The sequence below is a fragment of the Pteropus vampyrus genome, unplaced genomic scaffold (assembly GCF_000151845.1).
Source record: "Pteropus vampyrus isolate Shadow unplaced genomic scaffold, Pvam_2.0 Scaffold238, whole genome shotgun sequence".
NCBI classification, from domain to species: Eukaryota; Metazoa; Chordata; class Mammalia; order Chiroptera; family Pteropodidae; genus Pteropus; species Pteropus vampyrus.
The window spans coordinates 2,576,222-2,593,012 of record NW_011889019.1 but is presented as its reverse complement, the minus strand read 5'-3'; the positions used below and the strand labels follow the sequence as shown (position 1 = coordinate 2,593,012).

General features: G+C 49.2%; 1 protein-coding gene across 1 annotated transcript in view; it reads left to right on the top strand.

Annotated features, from left to right (window-relative positions):
- PYROXD2 (pyridine nucleotide-disulphide oxidoreductase domain 2) overlaps positions 1 to 16,791 on the top strand; it is a 27,332-nt gene that overhangs the window by 4,475 nt on the left and 6,066 nt on the right. Inside the window, exons 2-12 of the mRNA XM_011374030.2 lie at positions 3,135 to 3,154; positions 5,725 to 5,818; positions 5,893 to 5,966; positions 7,964 to 8,119; positions 10,053 to 10,206; positions 11,981 to 12,042; positions 12,141 to 12,238; positions 14,370 to 14,511; positions 14,922 to 15,056; positions 16,374 to 16,446; positions 16,716 to 16,791. Of these exons, the coding sequence (XP_011372332.1) occupies positions 3,135 to 3,154; positions 5,725 to 5,818; positions 5,893 to 5,966; positions 7,964 to 8,119; positions 10,053 to 10,206; positions 11,981 to 12,042; positions 12,141 to 12,238; positions 14,370 to 14,511; positions 14,922 to 15,056; positions 16,374 to 16,446; positions 16,716 to 16,791 (1,084 nt within the window). The remainder of the gene's footprint in view (positions 1 to 3,134; positions 3,155 to 5,724; positions 5,819 to 5,892; positions 5,967 to 7,963; positions 8,120 to 10,052; positions 10,207 to 11,980; positions 12,043 to 12,140; positions 12,239 to 14,369; positions 14,512 to 14,921; positions 15,057 to 16,373; positions 16,447 to 16,715) is intronic.

Sequence of the window (16,791 nt, the reverse complement as noted above, 5' to 3'; positions counted from 1 at the left end):
AAAGGAATTTCTCTTAATAATTGTTCAAATAAAGGGTTTACGCATTCTGGACACGTCAGGGTGACTAGAGCTGATTCCATACGCAGGGAATTTACTACATTTTCCTCAGAGCCAATTTTGAGGAAATCCACTTGTACAGCGTTTACACTTACTAGAATTTGTGCTACCCAAATTCCCCCTATTAATAGGATCGTTCCTAAGAAACCAATTATCCCTAAACACGTGCCACGTCCTCGTTCTTGACGATGCATTCCTTGAAGCCTCTGTCCCCATCTCCGGACCTTGTCACGCAGTAGGATAGAAAGAGGACGCGGCACTACGTAGAGAAAAAATAACCACCAGAGCATAGATAATAGTAAAATGAAGTAAAATAATTAGAAAGCGGCAAGTTTTGAGTATGTATTACCTGTGTTTTTAATATAATTTATTTCATTGTAAGTTTATACACTTTAATTTTTAACAATGGTTGTGTTTGACAACGGCTTGCATGTGACCTGGGCTGGGGAAGCCTGCTCCAGCCCCCCTGACAGCTCAGTAAATGGGAGCACCCGGCCCTCTCAGCCTCATAGAGCCCCCTACCCACCTTTTTCTTGGGACAACTCATCCCCGCTGTCTCCTGGCAGGGAGATTGACTCTTGGTCTCATCTCTGTATCCCTGAAGTAACATCAGTACCTGGAAGCCGCCTAGAAGATGACCCTGATTTAGTTATCCGACTCAATATGCCTAAGAATGACCCAGGAGCTCATTCAAATGCACTTCCTGGTGATTCGGATTCTGAGGATTGAAAGTCACTATGGAGATAGCACATCTAACCAACACTCTGAGTAGATCCAATGCAGGCGGCTGCAGCCCACAGTCTAGATGCCACGTTCAGAGCAGCTTCCCTGCAGAGCCCGGTGTGCCAGCTCCCTAAGGATCCCAGGAGTCAGGCCTGGAGATTAGCTTAAGGTCCCTTCAAGGGGCAAAGGGAGGTCACCAGAAGCCACAGAAGGGCTCAGCCAGGACTAGGGGTGGGGGAGTGGTGGAGGAAGGAGGGTCCTGGGATATTGGATCCTCGACCTTTGTCATTTGAGATGTGTTCGTGCATAGGTGGGCTTATGTGTGATAATTGAACTGGAACCCAGTTGCCTGGAAGCCTTTATTAGTTTTCCAAGATTTATAATCAGCAGTAATTAAAGGACAGATAGCTACCATTTATTCAGTATCTGCTAAGGGTTAGGGCTTTACATATATTATCGGTCATTCTCTCTGCAACACCGAGAGGTCCCAGAATCCTCTCTGTTTTACATATGAGGAAACTTGAGGCACCTGGCTGGTTTAAGTGACTCTCCCAGGATCATGTCTGGTGAATAGCAGAAGCCAAGTTGAGCCCAAGATGGTGGGCCTTTAAGTAGTTGTATGTATTTGAGAGCAGGGCTTTTCAAACAGCAGATTGCAATCCACCCATGAGTCTCATCCAGCAATATTTTTTTAACTTTCCTTAAGATAATTTTCAAAAATATGTAAAAATAGCATAGCCACCAGCATTTTTAAAAAAATGAAATATAATCAAATAGATTATCACTTGATTATCACATGATAAGGGTTGACATTCATGAAATTTTTGTGTCTGTGAACTACACTTTTATGTGGGGGGGTGTGCCGGATCACAGCGTAAAATACATTTTTTTCCCGTGGATCATGGCGACAGAGGTTTGAAAACCTCATGGTAGAGCGTCTTTTAATGGATGAGAAATTGGCTCAGTCATCTCTAAAATCCTGGCAGTTTCTATGTGGAGATTTTAAAATAAAATCAGTTCAGCTATGAAGAAATCCATCATGTGGGTCACCGCTGCTCCACTATTTATGAATGTTTGTGAAATTATCGTCGAGCATTTTATTTGAGTCAACACTGGGTTCGGGTCGCTGCTCAGAAAACATAGTCATCTTCTGACATCTTTGAAGACACAGAGCAACCCTTCTATCACCAAGTGGTTCAGACAAGGCCGGACTCCCCTCCCTGAAAATGACCGGGGCATGTTCTCCGCCCAAGGAGACTCTCCATCAGCAGCTGCACCTTCTCCCGGGAGTAAGGAAAGAGGAGGCCGCTCAGCCCCAGCGCCCGCGCGCTCGGTGTGTGTGTCTGAGACCACCTGCATCGGAATGACCCAGTTGCTTGTGAGAAACCGCATTCCAGGCCCCGCCCTCAGCCTGCTGAGTAGTGTCTGGCGAGGGGTCTGGGAATCTGGGCGTTTACATGAGTTCTCAGGTGATCCTGAAGCTTCTCAAAGCTGGAGAGGCACTCACTATCAGTGGTCTTGGCGTGGAACATGGGGATCCCAAGCCAAGTTTAGGGCTCTTAGCCCAGGGGCAGCCCTCCTAAGATTTCTGGAAAGAAACTTTATAGGTAAAATAGGTAAGTTGGCCCAATCCGCTAGTACCCCTGAAGCATACTAGCGACTCTAACACACATGGAAGCTGTATATGTTTAATTACTTCATTTTGAACTGTTTCCATTTTATTTTGAGAATACTGGAGATTGACAAAAACAAACCCATGTGCCTAAAGCCTTCCGGGGCTCTACTATGAACCACATTTGGCAAAACAAGCCAGGCTTGACAGCGACTGTCCACACCACCAGTGCTCACCTGGGTGGCCAGCGATTTTACGCCGGACGTCAGCACACCAGCTCTCCCGGTACATCTGGTACTTCAGCGTATTAGCCACGCTTTCCTTCTCCTCCTTGCCAAGTAAACTGACTCTTCCTCTGACGGTCACCTGCTGATCCCCGAATGACGAAAGCTCAGCATTATGAGGCTTCATGGGACAGCTTTTGTCTGATGACCATAAATGTTTTCCTTGCCCCTCACTCCAGCATGGAGCCTCTGACCAAGTCAGGATGACAGGACATTTTTCATGACAGGGCAAAAACCAAGGTTTTCTGACTCTACACAGACCAGGTATTTTATAGCATCAAGCTAGATGCTGTTCCAATATCCAGGTATGGATTTTAGGGGTCCCCTAAGTTTCTGCTACCTCTCCAAGATCTTCACAGGCCTAGTGACAAGGTTGGGTGGCCACGGTCCTCAAGGAATGTGTCTGTCTTCCCACTGACCAGTGTTACTTTTCAACCCTCTCCTCTGTCTCATTGCAGGTCACAACGGGCTGGTGGCTGTGAGTACCTTCTCCCTGCCCCACTTCCCTGGCCCCTGGGTTTGTGGCCTTCAGGAGCCACAGGAAAGAAGGAAAGTCAGGCTAGTCCCCTCTCTCTGGTGCTGACGAGTGGCTGGGTCAAAGGGACATTAGCAGTAGTTAAAGAGGATGTCCTTAATGCACATGGACTTCCCTCATGACCTTGGGAGAGTCAGGAAACTTTCAGAGGTGGGATGATGAAAAGGTGGGGAAGTGTATAACTGGCATAGCCTGGAAGACGTGTTGGAGCCTGGGGATCAGGTAACTGGAGCTGGGTGGGGCCCTATGATCCCAGATTACAGGCAATGCTTGTGTGTAGAGCCCGGTGCTCCCAGATGGGTCTAGGCTGTATACTAACATGGAGAGCACAGCAGCTACACAGTCCCCAGTGTACCCTGGAGACAGCAAGGAAGCCAGTCCAGCAGAGGAGATCTGAATCTGAGCTGGGCCCGGTTAGCCCAAGGCTGTATTTCTCAAACCTGAGTCCCTGTACCCCCAGGAGGCCATAGGGCATGCTAGAGGGTGTTCGGGCCACAAGACAAACACAGAACATCTTCCTGAAGCAGTGGCAGCTCTAGAATACCAATATAGGGGACTTAGCAATGTCGGGAAACTATGAGATGTGTTAAATCTGAATACTTTCCCTGACTTACCAATTTTTCTTGAACATTTTGCAAGGAGATACTCGGTAACTCAACCCATCGGTAATTGAAACATCAATTTTATATTAATATAAACCTGGGTTTGTCTCCCAACTCTGCTACCTTCTGTCTGTGAAGGGTAAGGCAAGTCACTTAGGCTCTCTGAGCCACAGTAAAATCAGACTAAAGACGTCCATCCTCAGAGTCGTTGGGAAGGGAAGAGGTGATGTGCTTCACAGTTCTGGCACATGCAGCCTCACACAAATGGGGACTCATGGCTGGAGGTTTCCAGCCCCAGCTAGAGGCCCACCTGGGCACCACCCCCCAACCGATTTGGTTGGCAGCTCCTTGCAACAACAACAAAAAAAAATGCACACCACGGCAACCCTGGGGTGGCTCAGTGAGAGGGTGTGAGGAGGAACCAATTCTTGGATTTTCACTTTGGTCAGATAATTTGAGGGAGAGTCTGAGGAAGCGGGTAGAGTTTGCTCTGGACTGGACACTGTCAGGAAGTGGCACAATCCTGTGGCTGGGCATCTTGATAAATCTCGTCTGTAGGGAGGGGAGACTGGTGTGAGGAGAGTGGCAGCTGGTGAAAAAGCGGGAGTCGCTCGGCCCAGAGGGGGAGTGTTTGGCATTTTGCTGGTGGCCCAAAGATCCTGTTTGCATTTGTGCTTAGACAAAATTGCAAAGGGGGCTTGCTCTGTCCCAGTCTAGATGTTCTCAGACGCCCCTGGTCCGAGGTGTTCATTCTAACAGGAGAACAACACGGCTCACCTCCGAGGGCCAGGCCAGCTCCCCAGAGTTGGGGTTGCTCGTTTTCCTTTCTCATCAGGATATGTCAGGAGTATAGATTCTGGGTCCAGACCATCTGGGTTCCATTCCCAACACCTCTACTCATCAGCTCTGTGTGTCCGAGGAGACTATTTACCTCACTGAGCCTCAGTTTCCTCATCTGTGAAATGGGAAGAATTATAGTGCCTACCTCAAGGGGGCTGGGCTCAATTAAATGAGATGATCCGCTCCGGTGTCCGGCACATAGTAGTTGCCATGTGAACTTTTTAAAAGTCTGAATTTTGAACGGCACCATCCCCATTGTCACCTTGGTGGTGGTGGCGGTGGGTGGACCAGCATTTTAGATCTGTAGACTCGAGACTAGTTTAATTCAAGAAATATTTATTGATTTCCCACTAAGTGCTAGAGAAAAAACATAGTAAAACTCCTGCATCATTTGTTCCCCCGAATAAAACCGTGTTATAACCATAGCTTCATTTATTGAGCATGTTCCGTGTGCCAGAGAACCAGCTCATAGCAGCCCTGCAAAGCAGGCAAAGCGGGTATTATTATGATCAGCCCTATTTTCGCCCATGGGGAAACGGAGGCCAGGTGGAGCAGGCGCCCAGGCGGAGAAAGAGGAGGAGAAGCTGGCAGTCTAGCTCAGCGCGCACACGCAAGCTCGCTGTGCCGCCTCTCAGGGCTTGTGAGGAGGGACGAGGTGCGCCCCTGCTTGGAGGAGATGGGCCTGAGTTCACAGAGTCACGTGGGCCTGGCAGGAAGGACGGTCACCTTCTGCTGGGAAGTGGAAGGGCAGGAACAGTCATGTTCAATCTCAGAAGACGATTGGGAAAGTGTGGCTTTAGGAAGCAAGGAGAGCAGCATTCTCAGAGCGGGGAACAGCATTCTCAGAGCAGGGAACAGCATTCTCAGAGCGGGGAACAGCATTCTCAGAGCGGGGAACAGCATTCTCAGAGCGGGGAACAGCATTCTCAGAGCGGGGAACAGCATTCTCAGAGCGGGGAACAGCAGGAGCCGAGGCGTGGCAAGCTGGCCCCATAGCGAGGAGCCTGAGACTGCAGGTTGGCCTCCAGGGATAAAGGGAGGGCCCCGTGTGCCCATCCCCCGCCCCCACAGGCCGCCTACCTGCAGAGACTGGGGGTGAACACAGCCGTCTTGGAGAGACGCCATGTGATCGGGGGTGCAGCTGTCACTGAGGAGATCATCCCAGGTGAGCCCTGAGAGGTGGTGTGAGGGTGGCAGGGGGTGACCACTGGTGACTGTCTTCATCTTATTCGGTTTCAGGGTTTAAATTTTCCCGAGCATCCTACCTTCTCAGCCTGCTGAGGCCACAGATTTACACCGACCTGGAGCTGAAGGTAGAGCTCTCCTGCCTGTGGCCTGATGGTGTTGGGTGGGGGGTAGTTCCATCTTCCTGCCCTGGGCTGAAGGCTCCTACTATGTGTGTGCCTGTGGTTTCTCTTCCGTCCGAGGGTTTGTCTCGCACAGTCTCCTTGGTACATTCCCACACGTGAGTTTTTTCTAGCCCACCTTGTGTCTTAAAAATTGGGAAAATTCACATAAAAATTGGATTTCTTTTGATGGACAAGCTTTGTCAACATCAGGCTCATGTTCCTACATGCAGCCGATCTGATACCCTACATGGGACGGGGGTGCCACCGCTGTCCCATCACTTCCTGGTGTCCTGTCTGGCTATGGCAGGGAAGCTGCCTGAACCCTTGTGCCTCTGAGTTTACAAAGCTACCTTAGGACATGAGTCCGATTAAACTTTAGATCCTGTTACCATTCTTAGCAGCCTCAGCAGGAAGTAGGAGAGACTTTCACCTTTTCTGGCTCCTGGGCTGTTTTGAGTGGATCCTGAGAACATTCTGTCTGCATTCTGTCTGCCCTGTTGACTTCTCTTAGTGACCTTAACCTTGGTCCACAAGCTTACCAAACTCTTCCCCCGACCCTTTCAGATTCCTTTCACCCCTTACTGCCTCCTTTGTAAACCCGGTCACCACATTCCTGGAGTCCACTTAGCTTCTACCCGCTCGTTGCTTCTGTCACCCGCCACTCAGAGAAAAGAGTCCTCTGTGCCATCTGTATACGAAGCTGCTGTGCACTTTAGCACCAACTTTAAATTGAAAGTTTGAAATTAATAAGATGTTGAGCCACTGTTCACAACTCTTTGGCCACTGGTTCATATAGATGAGTTCTCTGAACCAGATAATTACAGAAACACACTAAAGAAATTATTCTTTGAACCCTAAGTCAGGGGCTCAAAGAAGAGACCGAGAGAGACAAAGATAGAAACAGGGAGAGGAGAGGAAGAGCCTGTCACCGACCAGGCTTGGGAACGGGTCTCTGGTTTTCAGTCCATACCAGACTATAGCTGAAGGCAGTTTGCAAAGGCACCACTTATGCACAGTGGCAGAATGTAGCGGGGGGAGGCAGGGGCGTAGATCCTCCTTTTGAAAAACCTAGCTTCTGAAAACTAAGAATCACAGAATACAAATTTTCACATGATTATTCTCTTTTAAAAAAAAAAAAAGAGAGATGTACTCTTGGCAAGTTCTGTATACTACTCAAATATTTGTAAATCAAATTATATTTTAAATGCATCAAAGGAACTTCCGTTTAAGGTGCCCTTGGAGTAAATGAGTCTACAAAGCAAATAAAAATTTTTTATGTGAATCATTTTTCTACATTGCAAGTATGGATTTTGACATAACCATTGCTTTATTGGGTCTTTCTAAATTTTAATTACTTATTTCTGGAGTGGAGGCAGTTATAGACCAGTGCTGAGAGCCCGGGCTTTGGCGTCACATATATGTGGTTTTGAAACTCAGATCCACCTCCCAATGTGACTTTGGACAAGTTATTTAACTTCTCTGAGCTTCTGTTATTGTATTTGTGCAATGAGGATGATATATTTATAGAGTTGCGAAGTAACCACTGTAAACCTTCCCACAGTTCCCAGCACAGGGCAGTGTGGTGTGGTGTAGCGTGCTGTGGTGTAACATGGCGTGGCGTGGCATGGTGCTGTGTGGCGTGTGGCGTGCTGGGGTGTGACACGGTATGGCATGGTGTGGCGTGGCATGGCATCACGGTATGGCATGGTGAGGCCTGATGTAGTTAGGTGTGGCATGGCGTGACACAGCTTGGCATGGTATAGTGTGGTGTGGTGTGATATGATCTGTCATAGAGTGCTGGGGGAAAAGAGCTTGTTATACACTTATATTAAAAAATAAGAATTGGGGCTTTGGTAACGTGCACACAGGTACCTAAACCGTCAAAACTGCAACCAGAGAGGGGCCAAGGGCAGAGGCCACAGATCTCTTCAATTGTTGTTTGTGCTGTCTGTGTTCGGCAGAAACATGGGCTGAGGCTTCATCTTCGAAACCCCTACTCCTTCACCCCCATGCTGGAAGAAGGCACAGGGAACAAGGTGCCCAGGTCCCTTCTCTTAGGCACAAACATGGCGGAAAACCAGAAGCAGATCGCCCAGTTTTCACGGAAGGATGCTCAGGTAGGGAAACTGACCAGCGATTGATCTTCTCCTTTAACTCCTTCTGGAGGAGGCTCTTGAAAGGAAATGGGCCTGGTTGGCATTGTCCTAGAGCACATGTTTGAAAGCCACAGAGGCTTGGACAGGCCACCCCGCTCCCTGCCCTAGGCGGGTTCCTACCTGTGCTAGCCTTTGATCTTGGGCACTGTGAAGAGGAGATGGAAGTCAGTGATTAAGACCAGCAGACACCAGAAACCCTCAAACCTGTGTGTGTTCAATATGAGGCCACTGTATGGGTGACCACCTACTGAATATCAAAAGGGAATCCATTGGAATGTACTTATCCTCTCTGTACTTTCTATTTCTCCTGCTTTCGGACAGAACTCTAAGTGGTTATCAATATTAAAGCACGTAAAGGCCAAAAAGAAGGATAAAGGGCGGATCAGAGACAATTAAAGATAGAATGAACTGGATCAGGAATTTAGGACCAGAGAGTTGTAATAAGTATTCATTCGATTTGGCATCAATTTCCCTGACAGCCTAAGGAAAGAGCTTGTCCATGATGGCATGCAGGTCTAGTGAAAGAAAGCACCCACATCTGATGGAGATGCACATTTTTTTTTTCTTGAGATTGCATTCTAAGTAATTTGTTGGGTAGCTTTACGCGTTATTGAGTGTCATGGGCCTGGTGTGACTGGTTTTGCAGATATGAAAAGATTCTTTGAATGGCTATTTTTTGTACTCTGCCTACATATAAGCCGAAGGCATAGCATTAACTCATATCTTGGTGGAGACATTTTTATAAGAAGAACCTAATCTAATTAATGTGTTTTGCTTTGTTGTTGCGTTAATCTAGTGTTGGGTGAGACCAAGAGAACCACAGATACACAATATTTCTCTTCGACTAGCAGTAGCCAAACCTGGCTGACAGTCAGAATCACCTCGAGAGCTTTGCTTTTTTAAAAAAGTGACTCTTTTGTTGAGGACCACTGCTTACACCCTCTTTTCCAAACTCTGCCTATCTTAGATGCACTAGAGAAGATTCAAGACAAAGCTGGGTCCCTGGTCCTATAAGACAGAGGCTGTAGCCTGGAATGCTAGCAACTGTAGGAACAGGAGGCAGAGGCCACATCCCATTGTAGAAAGTAAAGAACTTGAATTCTGGTTTTGTCTCTACATGTTGTCATATTAAAGGCCTGCTGCAGAGAAACCTGTTTAACTATATTTTTATCAAGACTTCTCGAATGTACTTCGGCACAGAACTTTTATGTAACAGTTATTAAAATTCCATGGGTATATACATGAGTCTAGATGAACCAAAAATTTAAAACTCCGGGCTGAAAATCAAACCATAGCACAGGCATTCATCCCTGCTCCTGTCACCCATCCAGTGAAGGAGGGGTGGGTGTCCTAACCAGGCTGTCAAAATGAATTCTGTCATGGGAGCTTGTGGGGTGAAGGGATGCAGGCTTCAGTTTCTACTTATGATAAGAGGACAGGAGATTTGAAGACCAGGGAAGAACAGTTAGCATGCTGAAATACAAGGAAACTGATCTTTCTTTTATCAGTAATATGTAGACAGACAGGACAGAAAGAAGAAACACGTAAATGGTTTTTGGTTTAACACAGCACATCCTAAGATATTTGCCAATTTTCCGTGGCTGACTACTGTTCTTGGCCAGCATCAACCGGTTTTCCCTGCCACCACCGGATGGCTCTTCCTCTGCACAGGCTCTCTCTGACCTCCCCCAGTGCTGATATCAGCACACAGACCTAGGACTGGGAGTAACTCAGCACAGCCACGCCAAGCCGCGGCTGGGCATGAGTCCTGAGGAACCATGGAGCCTCAGCTGAGGTGCAGCAGGCCACGTGGGGTGGCATGGAGGGCCGAGCGTGGGAGCAGTGTCTTCGTGGGGTCTAGGCAATGGGGCCTTGACTTGGTGCTCTGTTCCAGGCCTTTCCCAAATATGAGGCCTTCATGAATCGCTTGGCATTAGCCATTAACCCTCTACTGGATGCAGCCCCTGTGGACATGGAAGCCTTAAGGCAGGGCTCCCTGCTACAAAGGCTCAAGTCCCTCTCCACCCTCACACCCCTGCTACAGGCAGGTAAGTCCAAAGTGCTGGCCTCAGGGCATCGTGTGTGACCTTCACAGAGTTGAGCCTATTTTCTCAATGACTGAGCATTGCTTGACATTCTGAGGCAGCCTGTCCATTGATAGGGGCTGCCTGGAGCACGGTCACGAGAAGCACTTAGCCTGGCGCGCCCTAGAACCAGAGCCTGACACAAACGCTTACGTGCAAGTCGTTCATTTTGAAGGGTGGCCCAGGGAAAGGAGGAGTGAAACTGCAGAGAGGGAGAGTTGACACCAAGGTGTCCTGCTGTGCTGGCCACTCCACAGGTGACAAAGTGCTGAGCCTGTGAGGACCGTGGAAGCAGTATGAAGTGCACATGAGGACCATCCCCAAGAGAGGAAAGGGGGAACATTTATCCATCGCGTTCTGTCCTCCATTGGTCAAAGCTTTCTCCGTGACATATTAAATCCCATATGGGGCTGTGTATCCGTGGGTGCCATGTGGTTTTCGTGGGTGTCCTGTCACAGTGCCAGAAAAGCCCCAGGGCAGAAATAAAGAGGCACATCTTACAAGTGTGAGGTGAGTTGTCAGCTTCACTGTGTGAAGCTGATCAAAGCCTACGTGGAGCTCGTCACCATAGGCACTACTAGAATAAGAGATAGGTGCCAAGAGAATTTGAAGAGGTGCCCCATACAAAAAGGATACTAAATTTGAACTCAGCAAGAAAAAATTCTGTGATCAATTTTTGATTTCTGCCATAGGTATGAGAAAGGCAGTTTCCCTAAGTGTGCTATTCTTTTCTGCCACTCCTCTAGGGTGTAAAGACCAGTTTACCCTCTATGTTCTAGACAAATACTGAACCAGTTAGCTATGGTCACAAAATTACTGCATAACAAACAACAAAAAAACTCCAGTGGCATATGAAAATAATTTATTCCTCATGAATCTGCGTGGTCCAGCTGATCCGGTCTGGTCTCACGCATATGTTTGTGGCTGGGGCACATTGGCTAGGGCAGCTCTGCTCCAGGTGTGTCTCATCCTCCTCTTGGCTTCAGGCTAGTCCAGGCATGGCCTTCTGACATCAACAGCAGAAGCACAGTGGGCAAGCCCAGATGTGCAGGCCAGTTTCAAGCCTCTGTTTGCATCACGTCTGCAAACATTCCACTGGCCAAGCAAATCATGCAAATGAGTTCAGAATTAAGGAGCAGGGCAGGTCAACCCCACTAAGGTGGGCAGCACTGCGGTTACATGGTAAAGTGTGTGGATATGGGGAAGGGCAAAGGACTGGAGCCAGTAGAATCTGTCACACATGCCAAAAGTGGACAATGGCTCTCAGATTACCAGTCCAAAGAGCCTTGTGCAGTAAACATTCATGCACATTTATGGAGGACCTGCTGTGTGCCAGACACTAAGCTAGGCCCTGGGGCCACAGAGGCTGGAGATCACAGCCCCTGCCTTCAAGGTGTTACTGCCTGGTTCCTGTCTGAGATAGTCTGAATCAGTATCAGAGGAGTGGACTAACCAAGCCAGCTACCTCCCAGGTCACAGGCCTTACAGAGTTTAAAGTAAAGGAATATGGAACAAATTAAATTTTTTCCAAAAATAATGCTAAGAACTAAAATGTGTTAAGTGCCTATGAACTTGCAAATGCTTTACATACCTCATTTAATCCTCACAATAGCTCTCGGGGGTATGAAATATTACTCCCATTTTATAGATAAACAGATATGCAGAGATGTTCCATTACAGATCAGAGCTTTTCCTTCTTCCCTGTCTCAGTTTATGTTTTATGAATCTTCTCTTTCAGGTCGCATCCTGGGAGTCCGGCTGCCCCAGTATTACCAGGTCCTCACAGCTCCAATAACCAAGGTCAGGGGTTCCCCAGCCTCAGGCTGGGCCTCACAGCGAGGGGGGGTCTCTCTTCACAAGGCCCCTAAGCCCTTCTCACTGCCATTTTGCTGTCCCAGGTGCTGGATCAGTGGTTTGAGTCCGAACCTCTAAAAGCCACTTTAGCAACAGATGCTGTGATTGGAGCCATGATAAGTCCCCACACTCCAGGGAGTGGGTGAGTTGGGAGGCAAAGTGGGGTGGCAGGAGTGGAGCGAACTCCCCAATGAGAGCAATAACAATTGTCATTTACTGAGCTCACCCAGCCAGCCAAGCATGAAGCCGAGAACGTCCTGCATGATTCATATACCCCTCAAGGTAACATCTGAGAGCCGTGGTTCAGAGAAGGGAAGTATCTTGCCCAAAGTCACACAGCTAGGAAGTGGCAGAGCTGATTTGCAACCCAAGTTGTTTGACCACCATCCCCCGCCAAAATCTTTTGTAGCCACTACTCTCTACTACTTCAAAGACTCTCTCCCACCTCCCGCTGTGAGATCTCAACACGAAGATCTTTATCCTACTCTCTTTCTCCTCTTCTCTCTCTGGCTCACTTCTCTTCCTGTCTCTTCCCCTCCCAGGAAGCCCCATGGCCCCTCCTTCTCCCACTGATCTTTGCCCTGGGTTCCAGAACACCCTTACACAGAGACACCTTTGTGAGGGTGGGGAGCTGCCTTCCCCTTTGTGAGTGGGGGTGTGCTGACAGCCTGATCCGGGAGGGGGCAGTCAGACACAGGAAAGTCTGTAGTTGTGGTATGGCTTAGTGAGCCCCTGTAGGAGCAAGAATAAAGGGTGTGTGTGTGTGTGTGTGTGTGTGTGCGCGCGCGCACGTGCGTGCGTGCGTGTGTTGGGATAGAGGATGCTGCCAAGTGCTGGGCCATGTCCAATGCTCCAGAAGATGCAGCTAAAAGCTGTCAATGTGGCTTTTCTCTCAAGAGATGAGAACACCCCTTGGAAGGGGTTTTCAACACACATTAAGCCAGCCCCAAATTCCCCAGGGCCATGGAAAAGGGGGTTTGGCAGCAGCTGCCACACCTCGGCCAAGCTCTGTGATCAAACGGCCAATTTGGATCTTCCAGCTAGGGCTTCCTATTCTTTTCTCTGTGGGTCTCCGGGAGGCTTAGCTAATGCCCAGGTTGTAAAATGTGCCGTTAAGTCATTTATTTCTTCATTAATTCTCTCAAAAATATTGATGGAGCACTTGCCTGTGCTAGGTGCTGGGGCTGAAGTCCTGTGGGAGAGGTCGATACGGAACAAGTAACGAGAGTGGAGTGCCGGGAGTTATGATCAGGGAAATACAGCAGGGAGATGACGTGGTCTCGGGCCAGAGGACCCTCCATGAGGAAGAGATGCTTAATCTGAGACTAAGGACAGGAGGAATTAGCTAAGCAAAAGAGAAAGGAGGAAGGGGATTCCAGGCTGCTGAAACGGCACGTGCTAACGCCAGGAGTTGAGAAACTACACGGCCCGTTCGAAGAACTGAAAGAGGTTAGCTTTGGTAGGAGTGTGGGGTACACGTGAGAGCACGGTGAGGGACGAGGCTGACGGGCCGGCAGGAGCTCTGGAGGCCATTTCCGGAGACTGGCCATTTCCCCCAAGAGCAACAATGAGCCAGTGAAGGCTTGAAGGGAGAGAAGCGACAGGAGCGTAGCTGGAGGTCAGGCTCCAGGTTCTGCGTGGAGAAAGGTCTTCAGGAAAGAAAGACTGGAAGAAGGTGATCCAATTAGGAAGACATTACTGCAGCTGTTCAAGGAAGAAAAGAGAGTGGCCTGAACCTGGGAAGAGGCAGCAGGGAGCAGGGGAGTTGGAAAGTTCTTCAGGAGGCACAGTTGACAGCACTTGATTGGATGTAGGCGGTGAGCAACTAGTAGGAGGCAAGACTGACACCTGGGTTTCTGTTGGAAACTGAAGGTGCCATTTACTGGGCTGGGGAAGACCGAAGGGGAAATAGGTTGGGGAATAGGGAAAAGGAAGGCGTTTAAGATGCTTGTCAAGAAACCATCCAAACAGAGGTATCTGTGGGTAGCAGGGCATACAGGCTGGAGCCCAGGAAAGAACTGGAACTGTGGTTTTGGGCATCACCATCGTGTCGTTGCTAGTAGGCATGTTTGCATGGGGAGAGAATATAGGCTGGGGAAGCAAAGGACTCTTACGAAAGCCTAGAGCTCATGTAAAGGCTAGTGTCAAAGGGCTGGAGGGGCAGGGAGAGGCGGAAGATATAAGATGGGATGGAACATTTGCATGTAGACCTCTGGGGAGATTAAATTCCACTGATTAAACTCCGGGCACTGATTCTGATGGTCTGTCCTCAGGTACGTGCTGCTACATCACGTGATGGGGGGCCTGGAGGGAATGCAGGGGGCCTGGGGCTACGTCCAGGGTGGCATGGGTGCCCTCTCTGATGCCATCGCAAGCTCAGCCACTGCGCATGGAGCAAGTATCTTCACCAAAAAGGTGAATGGCCCCTGTACCCCCTACCCTGATTATTGGCTAAGATTCCAGAATAGAACAAAATCTCAGATTTGGAAGGTCCTTTGTTTTACTGATGGACAAGGCGGGGCTCGGAGTCAAGGGGCTCAGGTTATGCAGCCTGTTTGTGGCTGAACAGCTGTCAATCGGGTCCCCATTTTTCTGTGGACTCAGGTCTCCTTTGAATTCACCACCATTAACGCACATTTGGGTTGAGCTTTCCCATTGGTGGGAGTGGGCTGAGGCTTCACCGAGGAGCCGCAAAGCTTGGCAGGGTGGGTTTGGGATGAGGAAGCTGTGAGTGCCTAGGAGCAACGCAGACAGTGGAACTCCCCAAGACCCACCCTGCGTTTTCCTTCCTGGGGTTTCTGGGGCCTCATTCCGATGGGCTCTAGACAGTGGCTAAGGTACAGGTGAGCAGTGGAGGACGAGTTCAAGGAGTCGTGCTGCAAGATGGCACAGAGGTGAGGAGCAAAGTGGTGCTGTCCAACGCGTCACCGCAGGTCACCTTCCTGACGCTGACACCACAGGTGAGGCCTTGGGGCGGGAGGTTAAGATGTCTGCTGAGACTGGGGCTGGAAAATGGGGGTGATCGATAGAGGCAGGACTGCATCAGGGTGAGAGGTGCACGTGCCAAGTCTCCCTACTTTGGGGGAAGCCAGTCCTTCTCCTTCTTACCTAACAGGCAGGTAGCAAACAGGGAAGAAGCCACACAGGTGAGGAGAAAGGTCTAGAGTGGGTAGATGCCCTAGGCCATGCAGCTGGCAATCGGCAGAACCGGAGCTGGAACCCAGGTCTGACTTTCAATCCAGAGTTATTTATACAATTCTCCTGCTATCCTGATTTCTCCCTTTTAACCAACTCTACCTCCACTGTCTATGCCAATTATCTATTTCTATAAGAATTCTGCATAACAAACAACCACACGACTTCTGGGCACATAACAAGAGATACTTATTCAGCACACGAAGCTGGAGAATTCTGTTGATCTTGGCTGAGTTCAGCTGATCGGGGCTCACTCATGCATTGGCCACCAGCTGTGAGTCAACTCATGGGTCCTGCTGCTCTTGGCTGGGCTCCCTCATGTGCCAGGGGCCAGCAGGCTGTGGCTAGTCTGGGACAGTTTCTGTGGGAATGACCAGGGTGATTCATCTCTGTTCCATGTGTCTTTCATCCTCTAGCATATTCTCAGCATCTGGCAGAGGGCAAAAGCAAGCAAGCTCAATCATCCAAATACTTTTCAAGACTTCTATTTATATCCTGTTTACTAACATTGGCCTCGTCTCATGGCCAAGCCCAGAGTTAGAGTAAGAGGGCATGAAAGGGGCATGTATACAGGGAGGGGCGGAATTTAGGGCAATTTTTTGCAATTGACCACAACTTCGCTGTCTCCCAAAAGATATGATAATATGTGAATGAACATGGCGTTCCCAGCCATTCTAGGAACTATTCTTGGGTACAAGCACCACTTTTCTGAGTGATTCCACTAATAAAATTTAACAAAGATCAGTTCAAAAGCATCTTGTTGAGGCAATTCTGAGATCACTTCCAAGAGCTTACAGACCAGAGTAGAAAAAAAGGACCACAGACCACTGGCCATATCCCATGGAAGAGCTGGTGTGGGCCAGTTATAGTCAAGACTGCTGACAGAGTGCAGAAGAAGTGGCTGGCACTGAGCAGGAGGCGGTCCAGGAGGGCTTCACGGCGGAGGTAGTTTGGCTGAGCTCTGGAGGATGGAGTGGATTTCTGGAAGAAGAGGTCAAGGGACCAGTCTGAGCAAAGGAAGAAAGCAGCCCCGTGGGGGCCTTGGCCATCCTCGGGGCTTTCATGGAAACTTCTCCTTCCAGAAGTGGCTTCCTAAAGAGTTCACGGAGAGAATCTCTCAGCTGGACACTCGGTCACCCGTCACCAAGATCAACGGTAAGTGGCACACCACATTGCAGAGCTATCTCTTTTGACGTCACCTGAGTGAGCAATCTCCAGGTCTGGGGAAAACTGACCGACATCATCATCTCTATCCCCAACCTCCAGCCTGTCCCCCAGTTTGAAGGCAAAACACTTTTTCATATTTTCTCTTCCTAGTCCACCACTTGGGTGAGCAGGGCGATGGTAGAGAAGGAGAGCTCGTGGGTGGGAGAGGGCTGAGGACGCAGGCCTTTGGGCCCTGACCCTCCCCTTTGGTCACTCAGTGGCTGTTGACAGGCTTCCTGACTTCCTGGCAGCCCCCAGTGCTCCCGAAGGCCAGCCGCTGCCCCAACACCACTG